At 31.8% G+C, this 16,190-nt stretch overlaps 1 protein-coding gene across 2 annotated transcripts in view; it reads right to left on the bottom strand.

Annotated features, from left to right (window-relative positions):
• Window positions 1-16,190, bottom strand: part of LOC130214391 (zinc finger and BTB domain-containing protein 7C) — an 84,417-nt gene that overhangs the window by 44,817 nt on the left and 23,410 nt on the right. Inside the window, exon 1 of one of the 2 annotated variants that reach the window (XM_056446056.1) lies at window positions 1,166-1,850. The exons of the other annotated variant lie outside the window; for it this stretch is intronic. Coding sequence (XP_056302031.1) covers window positions 1,166-1,193 — 28 coding nt within the window. The 5' untranslated portion in view covers window positions 1,194-1,850. Of the gene's footprint in view, window positions 1-1,165; window positions 1,851-16,190 lie in introns of those variants that run through there. 2 annotated transcript variants of the gene reach the window in all.

Here is a 16,190-nt window from a genome sequence, read left to right as displayed (position 1 = left end):
TTGCAGTGTGACGTCGAGTTGGATTTTTAAAAAACTTCCAAAATTTAATCCAACTTTATCTTTGACTTTTGGATAAATTGTTCATAACATGCACTGCTTTAAGTCTCATTTAAGTGTGTGTGCGTCTCTGTGTGTGTAAATATGCATATATATTATCAGTTTCGTTAGTTGTATTAGGTATGTGTTTGTAGTTGTGTAAAATGTTAATATTTGTTTATCCAACAAAGATCTATGGAGATTTCTTCCAATTTTCAAATACAAATATTGTAATTTAAGGCATTAAAATGACAATAACTCTGAATAAAATTTTTTTTCATTTACTATTAAAGAAAATCAGGGTTATTTGATCAATTATTGATTTTTTTTTAACTCTTCAGAAGTTAAAACATTGGTATTGTTGTCTTAAATGAATGTAAACGTTAACACATAACTATAAATTTAAAATTCAGAGAAATGCAGAACTGTCAAGTGGTCCCGTAATTATTTTGATGTAGTTTTATTTATATAAACTGATTTACGTTAGATTTATATCATACAATATGCATTTAACTGTAATACGGTTATTCCTAGATTGCGCTATATAAGAAACATGCCAAAAGTATACATTGTTTTACATTTATTATACATTTCAAAAAAATATTCAGTGTAAAATATATTAGATTTAATTTAAAATATTAAATATCCTATCAATTATTTCTATACCATCTATAATAACACACTCTAAAGTAAACTTTATATTAAATGCAATAATTAACACAACATTTGTAGCGCAATATTTGTAATGATATAATTAAATATAGACGTTATGCTGAAATCCACAGTATGCATGTGTGCGCGTTTCAAAAGTCCAAAAGCGATCTGTGCGCTTATTCTCACATTACAAACACCTTCTGTACATCAAGTGACAAACTAAACACCATCGCTTATTTTAGTCACCTATTTTACCTTCACACTCACTCCAGAGTCAGCTGGAATTGTCAGTTTGCTGTGTCATTACTACTTGTTTGCATTTGGCGCACAGTTTACAGCCATTAAGAACTCCATACACTCATTTTCTGGAGACGACACATAAAGAACAGCGAGAAATGACACGAGTCACCGCTAAAATGCTGCCCATAGACGCTCACCAACAAACAAATAAACACAAACTCGGAAACACACTCACCCGTGCTGATCCTCAGGTGTGTGTTCATGCGCGCGCGTATGTGTGTGTGTGTTTTATTCCAGGACTGAGTGAAGTCTCAGATCTGAATCCTGACGTCTGTCCATCCCGTCTGCCTCTCCATTCACAAAACACACAGACGCGCATGCAGCGGACAGCCCAAAACAGCAGCGCACGCGGACACACACACACTCAGAGAGGGGTTTGTGTGGACGCTGACAGGAAAAAAGGAGGAGAGAGAGACTGAGAGAGAGAGAGAGAGAGAGACTGAGAATAAGAAAGGGAGAGAGAGAGATACTGCGAAGAAGAGCGAGAGACACTGACAACAAGAAAGAGAGAGCGAGAGATACTGAGGGGGAGAATGAGAGAGAGAGATAGACACACAGAAAGAAAAGAATTGAGGGGGGTGGCGATAGATACTTTGAGAGAGAGACTGAGAATGATAGTGAAACACTGAGAATGAGAGAGTGATACATTGAAATAGGAAAGTGAGACACTGAAAATAAAAGAGTAAGTCACCTAAAATAAGTGAACGAGACGCTGAACATAAAAAAGGCACACAGAATGAGAGAGTGAGACGCTGAAATCAAGTGAGACACAGAAAAAGAAAGAGTGAGACACTGAGAATGAGAAAGTGACACTGAAAACAAGAGTGAGACACTGAACATGAGAAAGTGAGACACTGAAAATGAGAGTGAGACACTAAGAATGAAAAAGAGTGAGACTGAAAATGAGAGTGAGACACTAAAAATGAAAAAGAGTGAGACTGAAAATGAGATAGCGAGAATGAGAGAGTGAGACACTGAGAATAAGAGTGAGTCGCTGAAAATGAGACTGAGACACTGAACACTGAGAATGAGTAAGAGTAAGACACTGAAAACGAGAGTAAGACAAAAAAAAGAGTGAGACACTGAATACGCGGAGTGACACTGAAAATGAGAGAGTGAAATGAGAAAGAGTGAGACACTCAATGAGAGCATGAGACGAGACAGAATGAACACTGAATACTGAGAAGGAGTAAGAGTGAGACACTGAAAATGAGAGTGAGACTGAAAATGAGAGAGTGAGACACAAAATGAGAAAGAGTGAGACACTCAATGAGAGCATGAGACGAGACAGAATGAACACTGAATACTGAGGAGTAAGAGTGAGACACTGAAAATGAGAGTGAGACTAAAAATGAGAGAGTGAGACACAAAATGAGAGAGTGAGACAAGAAAGCGTGAGACACTGATGATGAGAGATTGAGACACTAAATGAGGAAGAGTGAGACAAGAAAGAGTGAGACAATAATAATAAGAGAGTGAGACACAGAAGATGAGAGTGAGACTAGAAAGAGTGAGAGACTAAATGAGGAAGAGTGAGACAAGAAAGAGTGAGACACTGAGAATGAAAGGGTGAGACTGTAAATGAGAGAGTGAGACACTGAAGTAGAGAGTGAGACAAGAAAGGGTGAGACACTAAATGAGAGTGAGACACTGAAGTAGAGAGTGAGACTAGAAAGAGTGAGACGAGAAAGAGTGAGACACATAATGAGAAAGGGTGAGACACTGTAAATAATAGAGTGAGATGCTAAATGAGAGAGTGAGACGAAGAAGAGTGAGACTCTGAGAATGAGAGAGTGAGACCCTGTAAATGAGGAAGAGTGAGACACTAAATGAGAGAGTGAGACACTGTAAATGAAAGGGTGAGAAATTGTAAATGAGGAAGAGTGAGACAAGAAAGAGTGAGACACTGAGAATGAGAAAGGGTGAGACTGTAAATGAGGAAGAGTGAGACGAGAGAGTGAGACACTGAGAATGAGAAAGGGTGAGACTGTAAATGAGGGAGAGAGACAAGAAAGAGTGAGACGCTAAATGAGAGAGTGAGATGCTAGATGAGAGAGTGAGACACTGTAAATGAAAGGGTGAGACACTGTAAATGAGGAAGAGTGAGACAAGAAGGAGTGAGACACTGAGAATGAGAAAGGGTGAGACAAATTGAAATGAGAGAGTGAGACACTGGAGAGTGAGACGAGAGAGTGAGAATGAGAAAGAGTGAGACACTGTAAATGAAGAAGAGACAAGAAAGAGTGAGACACTGAGAATGAGAGGGTGAGACACTGTAAATGAGACAGTGAGATGCTAAATGAGAGAGTGAGACACTGGAGAGTGAGACGAGAGGGTGAGAATGAGAAAGGGTGAGACAATGTAAATGAGAGAGTGAGACACTGGAGAGTGAGACGAGAGAGTGAGAATGAGAAAGAGTGAGACACTGTAAATGAAGAAGAGACAAGAAAGAGTGAGACACTGAGAATGAGAGGGTGAGACAATGTAAATGAAATTGAGATGCTAAATGAGAACGAGTGAGACACTGAGAATTACAAAGGGTGAGACACTAAATGAGTGAGACACTGAAGATGAGAGAGTGAGACGAGGAGTGAGAGACCGTAAATGAGAGAGTGAGACACTGAATATGAGGAAGAGTGAGACAAGAAAGAGTGAGACACTAAGAATGAAAAAGAGTGAGGCACCTAAAATGAGAGAGTGAGACACCGGAAGATTGAGACACTGAAAATGATAGAATGAGACGCCTAAAATGAGAAAGAGTGAGACACTGAAAGTTAGAGAGTGAGACACTGATGAGAGTAAGACACTGAGAACGAGAGGGTGAGACTCTGAAAATGACAGAGTGAGAGAGAAATTGAATGAAAGACACTGTGTCTTTCAGTCTCTCTCTCTCTTTCATTCTCAGAGAATGAGAGAGTGAGAGCTACAGACCCAGAGAATGTAAGAGAGAGAGAGAGAGAGAGACTAAGAATGACTAAGAGAGAGATTGAGAGAGACTGAAAGAATGATAGAGCGAGAGAGGAGGTGGATCTAGTGGATGGCTGTAGTTTTTATAGCTGGGTGGGAAGCTCAGGATAATAATACCCATCCTCCTCCACAACACAGTTTAAGCTCAGTATGTAATAAAGCCCATGCTGCACAAACCCTCTGATTTGGGGTCAGACGAAATGAATTTTTAGTTTTATTCGTGAAGGATTTGCAACGCAGACTCGGGCACAAATGAAGGACGAGAGAGAGAGAGAGAGAGAGAGAGAAAAGTATGAGTTGTGTTTATGGGTGAAGGTGCATGACCTGCAGTTCAGGAAAACACTGACTGATTATACTGATGCGACAAATCACTACACACTGGAAACACACTGAAACAGCAGTCAATAATTCAGGTTTGATGCAAAGGCAAACTTACTGGTAATTCTTTTACCAAATACTGATTATACGTGGAGTGGCATGATAGCTCAGTGGTTAGCACTGTTGCTTCACAGCAAGGTCGCTGGTTCGAGTCCCGACTGGATCAGTTGGCATTTCTGTGTGGAGTTTGCATGTTCTCCCTGTGTTGGCGTGGGTTTCCTCTGGGTGCTCCGGTTTCACCCCAGTCCAAACACATACGCTATAGGGGAATTGAAAAAAACTGTAGTGGGCTGTAGTGTATCAATGTGTGTGTGAATGAGTGTGTATGGATGTTTCCCAGTACTGGGTTGCAGCTGGAAAGGTTCATTCCACTGTGGCGACCTCTGAAATAGAGACTAAGCTGATGGAAATTGAATGAATTATTTTATGTGATTTTTATTTTGTATTTATTTTTTTTTTTTTTTATCTAATTTTTGTTGTCGGTGCTTTTAATTCAGCTGGTGTAGTCTAGTACATTTTAAACAATTTAAAATGTATATATTTTTAATTATAAATGTATAATATTATTTTACAAAAGCTTTATAAAGTCTTTAAATTAAAAAAGTATCTTTATAAAAGTGATTAATAATAAATAATATAATGAATAAACATAAATTAAATAAAATAACAATAATTAAATTGATTATTGATTTAATTATAAATTTATAAAATCATAATTCATAAATTTATAGAAACATACTTTTAATAAAATTGCATTAAAATAGGTTTTTATTGAAAATGATTAAATATAAATTAAATTGTATACTAAAATTAATTTAATTGCAAATTCATAAAATTATAATTCATAAGTTTTAAAAACAAACACTTTAAGAATTACTTTCAAATGTATTTTTGTTGAGTGATTAAATGAAATATAAATTAAATTATATATTAAAATTATTAATTAAATTATTGCAGTGGTTCCTAAACTTGTTTTCATCAAATACCACCTCAGAAAAGAATTGTCTCTCGAAGTACCACCATAATGAGCAGTATTGAAAAACAGTAGCATAGTAAGTCCAGTAAAGCAGCTACAGCTCAAAATTGTTAATTTCAAAGTTCAAAAATGTTAATGGCAGGTTACTGTTCCTAAAAAGTAAAAAGAAAAGTGCTGTACTTAAATGTAAATTACCATATGTATTACCATATAGTAGCCAATTCATGGAAATGTTGCCTGGACCTCATAAATATAGGCTATATGTCATATATTGAATATTATTATATGTCATATTCATATAATCATAAATCATTTTTGATACATTTTGAAACATATGTAGCATGTACATATGACATCTTTGATTCCTCTGCGTCCCACTAGAAGGAAGCCCGCAGACAACTAGTTTAAGAACCACACTGAAAAAAATTATTCAAAGATGATTCCTTGGATTTACTAACATTTTTAGGTTAAGGGGTTGTAAACTATTTATTTGGATTAAATTTAAACAAACAAAGTAAGTTGAACATTATTAAAATTAATTTGTTTGTTTAAATTCAACTCAAATAAATTGTTTGCAACAGTTTTGCAGACATCATTTTTTTAGTGCACTGGATTATTGATTTAATTATAAATGTAAATTATTGTTTATAAGTTTATGAAAACATGGACTTTTTGAAAATTACATTAAAAATGTCTTTTTATTGAAAGTGAATAAAGTAAATCTAAAGTAATTTCTATACAGTGGTCCCTTATTTATCGCAGGAGTTACGTTCTAAAAATAGCCCGCAATAGGTAAAATTCACAAAGTAGTCCGCTTTATTTTTCACAATTATTATTATTATAGATGTTTTAAGGCTGTAAAACCCTTCACTACACTATTTTCTCAGATAGGCATTAACATTTTCACACTTTTCTCTCTTGTTTAAACACTCGCGTAACTTCTACCTTCCTTTAGCACTTTTTATAAATGTTTTTTAGGGATTTTTCACCTTTAATGTGATCAGACAGTGAAGGACAGACAGGAAATCATTGAGAGGGGAAGGATCGGCATAGGACGTCAAGCCGGGAATCGAACTCGGGTCGCTGTGAGCACCTTGGTGCTATACGTCGGCGCACTTGACCACTAGACTATTGGCGCTGACACAGAAGTCCAACTTTTGTGATTGGTTAGCTTCTTCCTCTGCCTTTGCAGAACATTTCGTTGACATTATGGGGTTTGTTGGGGAGAAAACTTTTAAACATACCGTACAACTCTTCAGAGTCACACTGCTAGAGATCAAAGACTTATGTCAATTTGGCAAGCTGAACGCATTCTGTACTGTACAGGAGACACGGCATGGAGGAGATTGATTGACAGTAGTCTACAGCCAATCAGGATGCAGAACACAATGCGCTGTAAAATAAAAGCATGTCAAATTGCATTAAAGCATCAGTGAAACTGCGAGACCGCGAAAGGTGAAGCGCGTTATAGCGAGGGACCACTGGATTGAAATTGTCATTTATAATTGATTCATTTATGAATGTGTAAAATTAGTTTGAGAGGTTTTAAAAATGGATCTTTATTGAATGTAATTAATACACATATACAGATGAAGTCAGAATTATTAGCCCCCCTTTGAAATTTAGTTTCTTTTTTTAATATTTCCCAAATGATGTTTAACAGAGCAAGGAAATTTTCACAGTATGTCTGATAATATTTTTTCTTCTGGAGAAAGTCTTATTTGTTTTTATTTTGGCTAGAATAAAAGCAGATTTTATTATTTTAAAAACCATTTTAAGGTCAATATTATTAGCTCCCTTAAGCTATATTTTTTTTCGATAGTCTACAGAACAAACCATCGTTATACAATAACTTGCCTAATTACCCTAACCTGCCTAGTTACCCTAATTATCCTAGTTAAGCCTTTAAATGCCACTTTAAGCTGTATAGAAGTGTCTTGAAAAATATCTAGTCAAATATTATTTACTGTCATCATGACAAAGATAAAAGAAATCAGTTATTAGAGATGAGTTATTAAAACTTTTATGTTTAGAAATGTGTTGAAAAAATCTCTCGATTAAACTGAAATTGGGAAAAAAATAAACTGGGCTAATAATTCAGGAGGGCTAATAATTCTGACATCAACTATATACATTTATATAATATGCAAAAGCTGTAACGTAATACTAAAATCGTAACACTAAAATCTATATTTCTGTCATTTAATTTAGAAAAAAAATCTATAATAATAATAATAATAATAATAATAATTAGTTTTTTTCACAATGTTAGCATAACGTAAGACAAAATTATATGGCGATTATTGATACGTTTTGTTTGGTTTTCAAATAACCCTCATTTACATTTTTTGTTTAATACAATATAATGACCTTAATATTTTCCTTACAAGGTTTTGTTTCTACATAAATGCTCTATTTAATATTCCTTTCAATTGTTTGCAAATAAGTAAATCAATAAAAAGTTCATTCATTCTCCTCGGCTCAGTCTCTTTATTAATCAGGGGTCGCCACAGCGGAATGAATCGCCAACTTATCCATCATATATTTTACACAGTGGATGCCCTTCCAGCTGCAACCCAGTACTGGGAAATACCCATACACTTTTACATTCACACTCATACACTATGGCCAATTTAGTTTATTCAATTCCCCTATAGCGCATGTGTTTGGACTGTGGGGGAAACTGGAGCACCCGGAGGAAACCCACAACAACATGAGAAGAACATGCAAACTCCACACAGAAATTCCAACTGACCTAGCCGGGACTCCAACCAGCGACCTTCTTGCTGATGGGCGAGAAGATTTAACATGAAACAATTAAGTTGTCTCGAAAACAAGTCAAGAGTTGTGTTGATTCAACTCATTTCAACCATAATTTTTTGAGTGCACTTGCTAATGTTTTGCACGTTAGTCAGTTTAATTAAACGAGCTGTTATTTAATGGCAGAATTGAGACGTTATGTGACTTTCTAGTTAATTATAAGTTGGTTGTTTTTCGCGTGTGGTTTGACTCACATTTCTGCGTCTTCCTCAACAGACTGAAACCCAAACCTGCTCAGTTATTTAACCTGTAAACCTATACTCACTGCTGACTGACTGACAGTGAGTGTATTTAGTTAACCACAACGCTCACACACACACACACACACACACACATCCAACTAAGAGAATTACTAAAAGACAAACACTACAAAGCGGTCAGCTTTTAAAATACAAATTAAAATGACAATGGACTGAAAATATGAAGGAACAAAATAAATGTGTAAAATTTGAGTTGTGTTAATGTAGTAATTTAGATTTGTTTTTAATTATTATATACATTTATTTATTTTAATGGTATATTTCAATGTATTTCATGGAAAATAATGTGTCTATATATAAAATTGGAATTGTGGTATTGTATTCATTTAGATATGTTTTTAATTATTATATATTGCTTAGATATATTTAATGGTATATTTTTTACATATTTAATAAAAAGTGATAAATATTGATAAATATAAAAGTGATATTTTAATTGTGTTATGTATTAATTTAGATATGTTTTAGGAGATTATATATATATATATTATTTTTATTATTATTATTATTTTTTTTTATTTAATGGTATATTTCAACATGTTTAACAAAGTGATACATCTGTATATTTCAACATATTTAATAAAAAGTGATGAATCTGTATATGATATTTTAATTGTGTTATGTATTAATTTAGATATGTTTTAGGAGATTTTATATATATATATATATATATTATTTATTGGTATATTTCAACATATTTAACAAAGTGATACATCTGTATATCTGTATATAACATTTTAATTTATTAATTTAGATACGTTAAATTTTTTAATGATATATTTCAACATATTTAACAAAAACATTAAATATGTATATAATTTTTGTTGTGTTATTTTATTAGTTTAGATATGTTTTAAAATGGTCTATATTTTTTAGATATATTTTAATAGCATCTTTGAACATATTTAATGAAAAGAGATATATCTGTATATAAAATTTTAATTGCATTAATTTATCAATTTAGATATTTGTAATTTTTTTTATTTGTTTTAACTGTATATTTTAAGGCATTTAAAAAAATTATATATTAATAACAAATGAAATACAACAAGGTGTTTTTGGTTTTGCTTAAAATGAAATGTATTAAAATTTAACTATGTTTAAAATTATATCATAGAATTTAAACAAATCTGTATGTGTAAATGTATTAATTTAAATATGATTTATTAATTGTTTAGATTTGTTTTAATGGTATATTTTAAGGTATTTAATAAAAAATAATATTAATAATAAATGAAATACAACAAAGTGCTTTTGTTTTTTTATTTTACAAAGATATAATCCTATTTCAAAAAATGTGTCCATAAAATTATAATTGTGTAACTGTTTTAATTTTACATGTAATTTAATGGTAGTATATGGCAACATATTTAACAAAAATAATATATTATTTAAAAAATAAGACAAACCCAAAACTAATTATAATAAATTGAAATTCAAAATAGGTGGCGCAGTGGCTCAGTGGTTAGCACTGTCGCCTCACAGCAAGAAGGTCACTGGTTCGAGGCCCGGCTGGTTCAGTTGCCATTTCTGTGTGGAGTTTTCATGTTCTCCTCGTGTTGGCACGGGTTTCCTCCCGGTGCTCCGGTTTCCCCCACAGTCCAAACACTGTGTGTGTGTGTGTGTGTGTGTGATTGGGTGTTTCACAGTGATGGATTGCAGCTGAAATGAAATCCACTGCGTAAAACATAGAAATAAATTAAAGAAATATCTCTTTAACTTTAAAGAGCATTTAAAGCTCTCTGATTTGCCACTTTAAATCAAGTCAGCATGAGTTTAATTGGATTCTGACAATTTAATATGTTTGATCATAGTTAATGTTAATGTTTGATTATTGTAGTTAATGTTTCAAATAAGTTTTTTTTATTTTATTAAATTTTTATGTATTTTAATTGATTAATAAATTTTTTTTTGTTAATTAGTTTTTTTTGTGTTCTACAAATTCTTTAACCTATTAATACATATTAATAAAACATTTTTTTTTTTACAAATTGAGTCCTTTTTATCATTGTTTTATTAAAAATCTCTTTTAATCTCTTTATCATTAAAGTCCATTTAAAATGTCATTTGTATTCTGATATTTCAATATTTTAGTAACAAACTTTCAAATAAGTTTTTCCGGTTAAATTAAATTCTAACATTCAACTGCAAATATTGTCTGCATTTCTGTGAACAAGACAGAAAAAACACTGTAATAATAATAATAATAATAATAATAATAATAATAATAATAATAATTCACAAATAAAGTTTTGTGTGTGTGTGTTTGTGTCTGAGTAAAAAAAGAGAAAACATGAGTGTTTCCCCATCAAACTTATTGTTTCCACAGCAATAAAACGGTGTGCGTGCGCACACGTGTGTGTGTGTGTGTGTGTGTGTGTGTGTGTGTGTGTGTGTGTTTTGGCACAGTGTCATTAGTCTTTAAATCATGACTTGACGCTTTAACACGGACAGGATTTCCTAAATGACATCAAGAATCCACCTAGTTATGTAATTTATGACAGAGACTCATCATGAAAGCCACTGAGGGATTCTGGGACTTTTTTTGTGATTGTGTGCAAATGTAGATAAAGATGTGAAGTGACTTTTGGAGATGTGTGTGTGTGTGTGTGTGTGTGTGTGTGTGTGTGTGTGTGTGTGTGTGTGTGTGTGTGTGTGTGTGTGTGTGTGTGTGTGTGTGTGTGTGTTTGGCTTTATACGTGCAGCATTATTTGTGGCTTTTCTGAGTTGTTGTCATAGAAACCTCAGGTGATTCTGCACTTTCCTGCATGAGACTGTGGTTTAACCCAGACTCAAACTCTAAAAAATAAAAATGTTAATAAAGATAAAATAAAAATATAAAATAAAATAAAAACTGTAAGAAAATAAAATAATAACTTAAAATAAAATTAAAATTAAATTAAATAAAAACTTAAAATAAAATAAAAACTTAAAAAAGAAAATGAATGAATGAAAAAATACAAATTAAAAAATAAAATAAAATAAAAACTTGAATAAAATAAAACAAAATAATAACTTAAACAAAATAAAATAAAATTTAAATAAAAATAAAATAAATTCTTAAAATAAAATAAAACTTATTTTAAATAAAAATAAAATAAAAACTAAAATAAAATAAAAACAAATAAAATAAAATACAAATTTAAATAAAATAAAAACTTAACATAAAAAATTTAATAAAAATTAAATAAAAGCTTAAATAAAATAAAAACTTAAAATCAAATACTAATTTAAATAAAAATTAAATGAAAACTTAAAATAAAATAAAATAAAAACTTAAATAAATAAAAAATTTTAAAAAATTCAAATATAAATAAAAATAAAAACTTAAAATAAAATAAAAATTGAAATAAAAATAATATAAAAACTTAAAATAAAAATCTAAATAAAATAAAAAAAAACTTAAAATAAAAACTTAAATAAAATAAAATAAAAACTTAAATAAAATAAAATAAAAACTTAAATAAAATAAAATAAAAACTTAAATAAAATAAAATAAAAACTTAAATAAAATAAAATAAAAATTTAAATAAAATAAAATAAAAACTTAAATAAAATAAAATAAAAATTTAAATAAAAATAAAATAAAAACTTAAACTAAAAGCTTCAAATAAAACTTTTAATAAAAAATAAAACTAAAACTTAAAAAAAATAAAATACAAATTTAAAAAAAAATGAAATAAAAACTTAAATAAAATAAGATAAAAACTTAAATGCATAGCAACACCCTGGCAACCAAAACCAATCACTGAAAACTGTGCCGCCCATTTTTTTAAAAGTGCTGTTACTTTACTGAATAATCAACTAGCAACTAAATTAAACATCATAACAGCAGTGTAGCAACACCCTGGCAACCAAAGCCAAGCACTGAAAAGGGTGCTGCACACTTTATATTTTTATTTATTTATTTATTTTGCTTAAAGCATTATAAAATTTAAACTTTGATCTAAAGCAAATACACTTATTAAAATCAGACAGAAACAGAAAAGTAAAAGTCAGACGAAAGAAACTCGAAAAGATATGAAACAAGTGGAAGATGATCACAAAACAATCTTGGGTGAACCACTCCTTTAACAAGCTTAACAAATCTCTATTCAAAGCCTAATCAATTATTTATACAATTATTGATAGAAATTAATTCACCAGTTTTACTTCAGTAACCTGACTGTGGTGCTCAGTTCCATCAGTTGTTGTGTGTGTGTGCGTGTGATCGACTGTGTTACGTAAACTCCTCAGTTTTACATTCTCTGTGTTTTCCAAGGCTTCAGATTAGCCATTCGGGACGCTGTGCACAGATGTATGCTGGGAGTGGGGGATCTGGCGCTCCAGGGTGTGGGCTTGTGGGAAAAAATTTGTCATCTCTGCCCACTTACAGACAAACCCACCAACTAGGGTGGGAAACATTTGTCCAAGGACACACACACACACACACACACACACACACACACACACACACACACACACACACACACACACACACACACACACATATAGAGCCCAAAATATGCACCAAGGTCATCAGCAGAGCCCTCCACACACCAGCTTCTGTTTTTACTGGAAGTGTTGTGTCTTTTGCTCGGTTTCATCTGCGTTATCTGGTATCTTCTGCACAGACACACACACACACATATTAGAGGCGCAGTGAGTGGATTTTGGAAATGTGTGAAGTTTCTTCCAATGAAACAGGAGGCATGACTCTCAAATGAATGATTTACAGAAGTCAGAATTATTAACTCTCCTGTATATTTTCCCCAAATTTCTGTTCAGTGGAGAGAAGTTATTTTCAACACATTTCTAAACATAATAGTTTCAATAACTCCTCTCTAATAACTGATTTACTTTATCTTTGACATGATGACAGTAAATAATATTAGACTAGATATTCTTCAAGATACTAGTATTCAGCTTAAAGTGACATTTAAAGGCTTAACTAGGTTAATTAGGGTAATTAGGCAAGTTATTGCATGCGGTGGTGTTTTCTGTAGACAATCCAAAAGAAATATTGCTTAAGGGGGCTAATAATATTGACCTTAAAATTAAAACTGCTTTTATTCTAGCCAAAATAAATAAGACTTTCTCCAGAAGAATAAATATTATAGGAAATACTGTGAAAATTTCCTTGCTGTGTTAAACATCATTTGGGAAATATTTGAGAAAGAAAACAAAAATCACAGGCGGGCGAATAACTTTGCATTGTAGGAAAATTAAACACACAGTTCAATGCAAAATAAACACTTGACCATGCAAAAATGAAATTAAACAATAATTAAATCCGACGACATTTTAAGTTCTGCAATCAAAACTAATAAACTACTAAAACTAATAAACCACAAAACAAAAACCAGACCCCTAATATTAACCACTTTGAAAGAGGGGGTCATTCATAAACAAATAAAACAAATACATAAACGTAAATAAATAAAAAACAAAACATTCAAAACAAATGATTAAAATGCTCTGCATGTATTGTTCACATAATGTCCGTCAATCATGAGAAATGAACCTAGCTGTTATTCGTCATCTGCTTGCATGCACTCGAGGATATAGAAAGTTTGGAGCTACCTACTGTTCTCTTGTGGCTCTTTTCCACTGAGTGGAATGGTATGGTACAGTTCGGTACACTTATATAGCCATTTCCACTGTCAAAGGGTACCAAAAAGCAAACCGTACTGTACCACTTTTTGGGTACCCTTTCGAAAGGATACCTAGCACAACAAAAGGCGGAGCAAGACGTGCAGCTGAACTCTGTTTATAGAGATATGTCACTAACTCATGCACAAATATGGTGCTGTAAGAAGGTCTCTGACTCGAGTCTTGCCTGGGCCAGTTGGCATTTCTGTGTTGAGTTTGCATGCTCTCCTCGTGCTGGCATGGGTTTCCTCCAGGTGCGCCGGTTTCCCCCACAGTCCAAACACATGCGCTATAGGTGAACTGAATAAACTAAATTGGCCATAGTGTATGAGTGTGTGTGTGAGAATGTGAGAGTGTATGGGTGTTTCCCAGTACTGGGTTTCAGCTGGAAGGGCATCCACTGTGTAAAACATATGCTAGAATAGTTGGTGGTTCATTCCACTGTGGCGACCCCTTATAAATATAGGGACTGAAAGAAAATGAATGAATGAATGTTCTTATATTACTAGAAAAATGCCTCATCCTAACTATAGTTTTATTGTCAAATAATAGTTTGCGCACATTATTAAAAGCATTATAGATTATGAATCATGAATATCAATTACACCCATTCTTTAATTACTTCTTTAATTGACAGGGGTCATTGGTTATGCTTGCATCTCTTCCAATGCATTAAGGTGTTCTAATATCTGTCCTCATGTTTTATCATTCATTCATTTTCCTACGGCGTAGTCCCTTTATCAGGGATCGCCACAGTGGAATGAATCACCAACTATTCCAGCATATGTTTTACACAGTGGATGCCCTTCCAGCTGCAACCCAGTTCTGGGAAACACCCATACACACACTCATACACTACAGTCAATTAGATTTATTCAATTCACCCATAGCGCATGTGTTTGGACTGTGGGGGAAACCAGCGACCTTCTTTGAGGTGACCGTGCTAACCACTGTGTCGCCCCCATGTTTTTATCTAATATCTAAAATGTATCATTATTATTATTATTATTAATATTATTATTATTATAATTGTTGTTGTTATTATTAATTATTATTATTATTATTATTATTATTATTGTTATTATTATCATTAATTATTATTATTATTATTATTATTATTATCATTAATTATTATTATTATTATTATTATTATTATTATTATTATTAATAATAATAATAATAATAATAATAATAATAATAATTATTATTATTATTATTGATAATATTACTAATTAATAACAACAACAACAATAATAATACTAATAATAATAAATAATTAATAACAATAATATTATTAATAATAATAATAATAATAATAATAATAATAATTAATAATATAATAATAATAATAATTAATAATAACAACAATAATAATAATAATAAATAATTAATAACAATAATAATAATAATAATAATAATAACAATAATAATAATAATAATTAATAATAATAATAATAATAATAATAATAATAATAATAATAATAATAATAATAATAATAATTAATAATTATACTAATAATAATAATAATAATAATAATAATAATAATAATAATTATTATTATTATTATTATTATTATTATTATTAATTTATCACTATCTCAGCTTCTCCAAAGCAAGCATGTTTACGAGATCTCCACCCCACATCTTCATTTTTAACTTAGTTCAATCACATCACACAAAATATAAATAGGACATGCTTCAGATTTCAGTTCAGCTTTCCTGTGCATTCAATGCGTGTGTGTTTCATTAGTTCATGCATTGCTTGGCAACTGAACCTGAAGCGTTGCTATGAAATGTTTTAAAATCAGAATCAATTAACATTCCTCAATTATTCTCATTGGTATGCATTCTGAAAGTCAGTATTTAAAGGGAAAAACGTGAATATTAGCATCGCGACATGTTTAACCACGCTCAAACTGACCGCTGTGTCCTCTAATATGTCATTAATCAGCCTAATCATGCATGTAAATGTGTTTGCACGTGTGTGTGAGACAGATGGAGTGTGTGAGGGTGTGTGTTTTTGTGTTTTTTGAGATGCTCCTTCTGAGAGGACATTTTTGTGGAGGATTGTGAGGGGGAGGCTGGCCTGTGTGTGCGTGCGTGTGTGTGTGTGTGTGTGTGTGTGTGTGTGTGAGTGATTATGACTAGCCCCTGTCTGCCCTCAGGCC

Source organism: Danio aesculapii, chromosome 21 (genome assembly GCF_903798145.1).
Source record: "Danio aesculapii chromosome 21, fDanAes4.1, whole genome shotgun sequence".
Taxonomy (NCBI): Eukaryota; Metazoa; Chordata; class Actinopteri; order Cypriniformes; family Danionidae; genus Danio; species Danio aesculapii.
This window is presented reverse-complemented; position numbering and strand designations above follow the sequence as displayed.